General features: G+C 38.4%; 1 protein-coding gene across 1 annotated transcript; it reads left to right on the top strand.

Moving 5' to 3' along the window:
• The first annotated feature begins 7,389 nt into the window (after window positions 1–7,389).
• Window positions 7,390–8,334, top strand: LOC114027285 (olfactory receptor 9A4-like). The gene is given in 1 exon segment (XM_027841275.1): window positions 7,390–8,334. A coding segment is annotated over 1 exon segment (945 nt).
• Window positions 8,335–9,278: the final 944 nt, after the last annotated feature.

Below are 9,278 nucleotides of genomic sequence, written 5' to 3'. Positions count from 1 at the left end.
GGAAATATGTTTTACATGACTGCACAGATATAACGTTTATCAAATTGCTTGCCTTCTCAATGAGCGGGAAGGGCAGGTTAGAATTTGGAACTCAAAACTAAAAAAAAAAGTTAAATTTTTTTACATGTAATTGGAAAAAATAAAATATTAAAATAAAAAATATATTACAATGGAAAGACCTTGAGGGAAGAAACTCTCATTTGCTTGGTCATTCAGAACCATTCACAAATGCCCACACAATATTCCTAATGGGTGGTTATCCAGCTATAGCTTGACACCCTCAGAGACAAAAATACCCACTAAAAAGGCAGAAGATTACATTTTTAAATTTTTTTTATTTTTAGGCAGTTGGGGTTAAGTGACTTGCCCAGGGTCACACAGCTAGTAAGCGTCAAGTGTTTGGTTAGAGGCCAGATTTGAACTCAGGTTCTCCTGACTTCAGGGCTGGCGTTCTATCCACTGTGCCACCTAGATGCCCCAGAAGATTGCATTTTTGAGAGTTCTGATTGCAAGAATATTTTTCTTATACTTAGCCAAAATCTTTCTCCCTGCAAAATCTTCTACACTGTGCTCCCAATGCTTTACTCTGGAGCCATATAGAATATGCGTAATTAAATCCTATTAATTGTAAATTGTACTTCTTTTGCTTTTTGATTTAACACTCTAAATCCTTAGACTGTCATGCAACCCTTGTAGACCTAAAAATTCTGAGGTCATTTGGAATTACCTAGCTTTTAATAATGAACTGACTTGATTTTCTATGCTAGATGGCATTGGTCAAACCATCCCTGCTAATTAAACTTCCAGTCCTAAGTCTTCTATGTTCCCCAAGCTTTCTGCAATGTCCTAGTTCCACTTTGGACTCATCCAGCATTGACGAGCCAACTGATCGTTGTGAGGTGGGCCACACTGCTACCCTTTCTAGACCTGGGTCTGGATTGCTCCTGTCATTCACTGCCATGCTTCTCCACCAAAAGCAACTTTTCCAAAGTGAGGAGAACTGATTGGCCACAAGTGGGAAGAAATGAAAGTTTCTCCTGCTTTCCCCAGATAGGATCCTGAGGGGGATTCTTGCCCCTGGGCTCATTAAGAACAAATCTCAGCCAGGAATCCTCTTGGGGAAACAGAAATAGAGACAGAGTAAGGGAAAGAGGAGGGCTGTCCCCAGCACTCCTATTAGTGAACTTTTTTCTTGAGGCCTTTGCTGTAGTCAGTTTCATCAAAAGCATTCATAGCAACCATCAGTATTAACTGTGGCCAAACCAACCCAGAGACCTGGATGAGTCATTGACTAGGCAGGACACACCCTACTCTGAGATTCAGTGTTTTTGGGAAAGTCTTGGACCATTTATTGTTTCCTCCTGTTATGGGTAAGTATTTCCTTCACTAACTTCTTTCATGAAAGAGGGACACCCTATGAAATAAGATCAAGTTGTGAGACCCTAAGTCTGATTTTGGATGGGGCTGAGATGTTTTTCCATTCTGGGTTTCCCATTATCGCTACTGTGAGATGCCAACTCTAGTTTTCTCCAATGTCAAGGATAGTAAGAGATGATGCACATAAATGTTGAGAGGATGCAAAACAAAGTGGCTGCAGGTATGTATTATAATAACTGTGTGGATCCTACATATACTTCTCTTTGGTGGAGACGAGAACAATATTAGCTCTACAATCTATCATGGCTTTGCAATTATAAATGTGTTTGAGCACAGGACAATCAGAAAATCAACCAGTCAATCAACAAATTAATCAATCAAAAAGAATTTTTAAGCACTTCCTATATGCCAGAAACTATCCTGAGCCCTGGACATACAAAAAAAAAGATAGAAGCATTCTATGTCCTCAGGTATCTCACATTCAAATGGTTAAGACAATGTGTAAATAATTTGGTCCATGTGTATGTATATTTGTGTACATACACATACATACCCATATATACACACACATATGTATAATGCACATATATATAACAAAAATAAAAACTAGGAATATGTATTATATATACTTATATACATACTCACATGAATATATATTATATATATGTAGAATAGGGTAAATTATCTCACATAAAAGAGGCAAGAAAAAGCTTTTATAGTGGAGGGGGAGGTGAGGAGGTGAGGGGGAGTGAGTGAACCTTACTCTCATTAGAATTGGCCCAAAGAGAGAATAACATACACATTCATTTGGTTATAGAAATTTATCTTAACCTACAGGAAAGTAGGAGGGGAAGGGGATAGCAGAAAGGGGAGATGATAGAAGAGAGGGCAGATTTGGGGAGGGAGTAATCAAAAGCAAAACACTTTTGAGAAGGGAGAGTGAAAGGAGAGAGAGAATAGAATAAATAGGAGGTAGGATGGAGGGAAATACAGTAAGCAATAGTAACTGAAAAAAAATTGGAACAAGTTTCTCAGATAAAGGCCTCATTTCTCAAACAAATAGAAAATTGAGTCAAATTTATAAAATGAGAGCCATTCCCCAATTGATAAATGATTAAAAGATAGTATCAGTTTTCAGATGAAATGATCAAAGCTATCTATAGCCAAATAAAAACACTCTAACTCACTATCAATTGGAGAAATGTAAACTAAAAAAAATAAGAAGGGGTTCACATGGGTATAAATGACTTGTTCCTGGGTCATATATATTGTGAGCAACCAAAACCCAGATCCCCCCCTCTCTTTTAATTCAGTGCTTCACTGAACTCTGCCCTCAGAAAGGAGGGTCCTGTTGAAGAGTCAAGTGATGGGAAGGGAATGAGAGTTGGGGGACCAGAACAAAAAATATTCTTAGCCCTTTTCATCTCAGCCTTATTCCAGGACTGTTGTCCTCCTTGCTCTATTTACTGGAAATATCATGCTGTCTAGAATCCTTCTTCTACTGTAAATTAGCTTCCTTTCATCTTCAATCTCTTCTACCATTCCTTCCATGTTTTAGAGACCTAGTTCTCCTCAAAAACACCAAATCTCTGACAAATATTGTAATTGTAGTCATTCATGTCATCCACCCTCTCTTCATTTTTCTTGTTGATATCTTCTGGTCTCCAGGACTCTCTTCTATCTTCTTCTATGACTTGAGTATATGATTTGTGGCATTGTTTTCTATTCTACTTTATGCCATCATCCTCCATGACTTTACCATTCATGTTCAAGATATTTCTAATACTGTGGAGTTACAATTCCCTTTTCCTATCATCTCTCTTTCACTTTAGTCATTCAACTTCCTACCCAGCTACCTTATTTCGTCATGTGGTATTTCTCCAATTCTAAGATTCTGAATTCTAACATTCCCCCTTCATGACCACAATCTCCTTCCAATACTCTCCAAATGTTATTCCCAGTGATGCTGTTCTGTCCTTCATCACAACTTTTTCTCCTCAATACTTTCCTATTTGCCAATTTGATAGGTACCCCTGTGACCTTTCAAGCATTTCCATGATGCATTTATCTCTAACCTTAAAACTCTCTGCCTCCTGATCTCCCTTGATTCCCTCAATGGACTTTGCAGTAAACTCTTAAGCAGCCTTACTATTTGTATTCTGCACCAACCATTCCCAAATCTATTCATCAGATCAGAGCCCATTTGATCTTCTTTCACAGTAGATCTGTTTGTTGCAATCCTTTGTTAAAATACCATCAATGGCTCCCTGTTGCCTAGAGGATAAGACTTCCTTTGAATGGCTTCCAATGCTCCTCTTTCCTATCATTATTTCCCTCTCTGTACTCTATACTTTCGAAATCTGGATTTCTCACTGGCACCTGTACACATGCAGTGCATACTGTTCCATCTGGAGTATTCTCTCTCCCAGTCTGCACCTGTTAAATTCCTAAATATTCTTTAATACTAAGATCAAATGCTACCTCCTCCAGAAAGGCTTTCCTGATCATCCCAGAAGGGAATGCTATTTCCCCCTTGGATCTCACATAGGATTTTTCTTACACCCTCTCTACTTAGTACGAATTATTCTGTCAAAGTTTTTTTTTCCTTTCCTTAATGTGCCCTCTTCCCTTTGACTAGGCTTTGAGTTTTAATAGCATAACAGGTTAAGTGTGAATTAGCAATAAGGTGGCCAGAAAAAAATGTTACAAACATATCATTGTAAGTGATTCCAAACCAATAAAGGGCCTCCACAGATAAGAAAGTAAGGAACTCAGCTAAAAAAGTAATGGGATCCCCTGGTAATTCTGGGGAAGTGGATAGAAAAGAGATGGCTAGCATTTTGAAAAGATTATTTGACTCCATATTTACCAAGGAAAAGCTTGAAAACATATCCAATCTCTAAATTAATTTTTGAAGCATAGTTATCACACATGGAGACAACATTTAGTAGTGGATAGAGAGTTGGCCTATGAGCCAGAGATGTGGGTTCAAGCCCTGCCTTAGACACGTTGGTTGTATGATTGTAGGCAAGTCACTTCTTTTCTCAATGCCCTAGGGAATTCTCTCAATGCTTTAGACAAACTATAAGTTGTAGAGAAGGTCCTGACCTGTACTGCAGAGAGAATTTCCTGACCAGAAGCTCCCTACGCCAATCCTATCTCTATCCCGAAGCTTGAAAGGACCTAAGACATCATTTGATACAGTTTTAACAATTTATTTTAAAGATGAAGAAAATGAAATGCAGAAAAGTAAAATGACTTGCCAAAGCCACAGTTTGTGATGACAGACCTTGGTTTTTTGTTTGTTTGTTTATTTTTGTTTTGGAAGCAATAGAGGTTAAGTGACTTGCCCAGGGTCACAGAGCTAGTAAATGTCTGAGGCTGGATCTGAACTCAGGTCCCCCTTACTTTAGGCCCACAGCTCTAGGCACTGCATTACCTACTTGCCCCCATGATGACAGATCTTGAACTTGAATCAGGTCTTCTGATTATAAGTACATCATTCTTCTGATTGCACCAAGTTTCTCTATTAATGTAAAATAATGTCTGATCTGTGGGATAGCCTAATACAGATTAATAAATCATATCCAGATAACTTTTTTAGACAAAAAGGAATTCACTGAGAATTTTAAAGGAACAGATCAATGTAGTTGGGAAACTCTAGACAAAAGGATATTATCTAAAAGGATTACCAGAAACAAACCTAAAGGCCTCTATAGCCTTGGGATCCTTAAGATTAATATAACAACAGTAGATTGCCTGGATAACTCTCTTTCCAATTGTATAATTCTCCCATAGACTATAATTACCTTGGAGTCTCCTCAGGCAGAATACAAGAATCCAACCTTCAGCACTTTCCTGACAACTTCTCCCTGGTATCCAGACTGACTCACTGCCAACCCTAGGGATAGAACAAATGATCACAGAGAAACCAATGAGTCAATATTAGGAAGGGGACTTGGACCCACAGGAAAAAAGAATATGAGATGCAAGACTAAGAGGAAAGTGGCAGAGAAATACAGACAGAAACATTTCATTTCCTTGTCTCCCATGAGTTACTTCTGTTAAGTAGGAATTATTTTTCTGGTCCTGCTAGGTAGTTCAATTGAGTGGCTAGGAATAGATTGGGAGTGGGGCACCTGCCTTGAGTCTTAATTTTCCAATAAGGCTTTACCAAAATGTCTAACCTTCCATTACAAATAACTTTTGTTCATAAATTTCCAGAGAAGACCTGGGTCTTCTGTGAGTCTCAAGTTCATCAGACAAAACAATAGATTGTACAAAAAAAAAATAAGATGGCCACTCTCAGGCCAAAGCAGCAAGGGGCCATTGATAATCAGGATCCACCAGGGGTCTATCAAATATCAAAGTTTGGGGAAGACAGACCATGAGTCAGATTGGGAATTTGTGAATGATGTAGCAGCTACCTTGATGCTAGGTATTTTAAGTCAGCCCCTGACAAAAACATTTGCTTTACTTTGAAAGAAGAGTGGTGATTATTAAGAACCAAAATGGACTCATCAAGAACAAGTCATGGGGCAGCTAGATGGTGCAGTGGATAGAGCACCGGCCCTAGATTCAGGAAGACCTGAGTTCAAATCTGGCCTTAGACCCATAAAACTTACTAGCCATGTGACCCTGAGTAAATCACTTAACCCCATTGCCTAGCCAAAAAAAAAAAAAAAAGAACAAGATTAAGCTGATTTCTTTTTTGGCAGTTATTAGACTGGGGGAGTAGGGCAATGTGATACGTAATATGTCTGGATTTCAGCAAGGCTTTTTTTTGTTTTCTTGAAGAAAACATCTTACAATTATCTTGCAGACAGGACAGGAAGATATGGATTGCATGATAGACTTTCGATCTAGAAGGTATCTTAGATATCACCTAATCCATATATTTAGTTTTATGCATAAGGATATTGAGGCCCCAAGTTAGATTTATTTGAAACTGGTTGAATTATTAATTCAAATATATGGTAATTCATGGATTGAAGTCAACCTGGAGGCAGTTTGTAGTGAAGTAAGCCAAGAAGCTGTTAGAAAGGGCACTCTTCCCACTGACAAAGTTCCTAAACTCTATACACTTTTATGAGTTTCTGTATCTACAACAAGTAGTTGTTGGCCAAACTCCATTGGCCAAACTTCTCATTATAAACCTCTCTGATAATAGCTAGGCTAGTCTTTAAGTGACAAATAGACAGTCTGTCAGTCTATACTGAAGGTCCTTCCAGGTTATTAGGACCTAACAGACCTTGTATTCCACTGAGATATTCTTCAAGAAACCAATGTCACCTCTAGACCACACCATAGTGAGGCACTGAAGTATTTCCTAAGTGAAGAATGAAGCCAAAAAATGTCAATAAAATGTTAGACATCATTAAAGAAGCCATCCTTTAAAAGAATGATATGATACAACTAACTTCAGAAGAAAAATATTTTGGCAGTACCTTATAGAATATCTTGAATAGAAAGAAACTGGACATGGGTTAGCTAGACTATTTTGGTAATCCACATATTATGGAAATGGAACAAAAAGGCTAAGTATGTTGTGAAAAAATAAAGATGATTTGGTAACTGGTAGTAGTAGGTGTATATAGGAATAGGAGGAAGGGGAAGAATGAAAAGATTCATGATAAATGCTCAGTTTATAAGGAATGGTGGCACAGGTGACCAGTACAAGTTTGGGGAAAACCACTGATTGTGTGAGTAGTGGTCATATTACTTCATTCATCAGTAGGACATTAAAGTAGACTTATCCTATTATGTAGGGATCCAGGACCAGAGAAAGGATAATAATAATAATAATAATTATAATAGTAAATAATGATAATAATAATAATGATAATAATAATGATGATGACGATGATAGCTATCATTTATATAACTATCTAATGAGGGTTAAACATGGGACTCAAACCCTAGTCTTTGGACTCCAACTCCATTGCTCTTTTCACCAAAGTAAACAGGCTACCTCTTCTTTATTTCCCAGCTATCTTTGCAGCAGACAGTAGGATGAGTGATAATAACACAGGAATTCTGGAATTGAGACTGCTTGGATTTTCTGGCTCCCAAGATTTCCGCCACATGCTCTTTTTCATATTCTTTCTCCTATATATGGTGATAATAATTGGGAATTCAGTCATCATTATTATGGTGTGAATAAACTGTCATCTGCACTCCCCCATGTATTTCTTTCTCAGTAACCTCTCTGCTATGGAGATTTTTATCACATCGGTTGTTATTCCTACTATGCTGGAGGGGTTGTTGACCACCCAGATTCAAACAATGTCCTTTGGCGCATGTATGGCTCAACTCTACCTTTTTCATTCTGTGGGGACTTCAGAGTTTGTGTTGTTGGCAGCAATGGCTGTAGACCGATATGTAGCTATCTGTAATCCCCTGAGGTACAGTCTCATCATGAACCACCATGTCTGCCTCTGGATGGCCATCACATGCTGGATATTTGGGTTTCTGTTCCAAATCTGGCCAATTGTTGCAATATACCATCTTTACTTCTGTGGGACAAATGTCCTGAATCATTTTTATTGTGAGAGAGGTCAGCTGCTCAGACTCACTTGTGGTGACAGTAGATTTCAGCAGTTCATCCTCTTCCTGATGGCAGCTTTCATTCTTTTTGGCACTTTGCTTCCAACCATCGTCTCCTACATCTACATCATCTGTACCATCCTGAGGATCCCTTCTGTTTCTTGCCGAAAGAAGGCCTTCTCCACCTGTGCCTCCCACTTCACTGTGGTGGTGATAGGCTATGGCACCTGCTTGTTTCTCTATGTGAAGCCCAAGCAGACCCAGGCAGCTGAGTATAACAAGATGATTTCCTTGATGACATCAGTGGTAACTCCATTGCTGAACCCTTTCATCTTCACTCTGAGGAATGACCAAGTCAAAGAAGCTCTCATAGATGGAATAAAACGATTAAGTCATTTCTTAAAGAAGTAGATGTTTCCAAAGCAGGGTCTTGTGGCAACAAGTCACATTGGCATAACCATTAACACTGAAAAAGAGTCTTCAAACAAGTAACCCTCCTCACAGAGCCAAAATGTATAAAACTATATAAAATGTCACTAATTGCCTATTGTTAATATTTGACTGAATCAGCACATTATGAGTCTGTCTCTTTTATTGCTGTTTTCCTTTGTGTATTAGATTACAATACGCTTTTTATTTAATCTCTTTTCCTTAAGAAATAGCATGGTGCAGTGGGGAAAAATGGCACTGGATTTGGAGGCTGAGCCCCTATACTCCAAACAAAACTCTGTCACTCACTACCTGTCTGACTTTCGGCAAATTACAACCTCTCAGGGCCTCAGTTTCCTCATTTGTAAAATGGAGGTTTTTTTTTCCCCAACTCTAAATCTAAGACATCCTTCAATGCAGACTTGACCATTCCAGAGACGGTATGGAGAAATGGAAACAGTACTGAATTTGGACACTTGGGATGAGTCATTTACTCTCTCTGAGCTTGGTCTCCTCCCTTTATAAAATGGGGGTAAATATGTCCTATCTCCCTCATAGGGTTCCTTGTACATATTTTTGGGGTACTAGGCCTATGATTTCATAGGTATTGGGAATTCCCAGTGAAGAAAGTCCTTCTACCAACGTAGGCAGACACCTATTCTTAAACTTAGAGTCTTAAAGAATTTCTCAGAGAACTGAATGATTCCCAGGGTCATAAAGACAGTACATGTAAGAGACAGGGTTTAAACTCAGGTCTTTATTATTCTAAGATCAGCTCTCTATGTCAAACACCTCTTTACATATAGCATACCTTTAAAATGTGTGTTGAATTTAATGTAGATAAAATATTTTGTAACTTACAATGACACTTAAAATGTAAGTAGCTATTCCAAGCTAAGGTAGAAAGTGTGGCGAATGGATCTCTA

Source organism: Vombatus ursinus, unplaced genomic scaffold, assembly GCF_900497805.2.
Source record: "Vombatus ursinus unplaced genomic scaffold, bare-nosed wombat genome assembly UNPS02014858.1, whole genome shotgun sequence".
NCBI classification, from domain to species: Eukaryota; Metazoa; Chordata; class Mammalia; order Diprotodontia; family Vombatidae; genus Vombatus; species Vombatus ursinus.
This window is presented reverse-complemented; position numbering and strand designations above follow the sequence as displayed.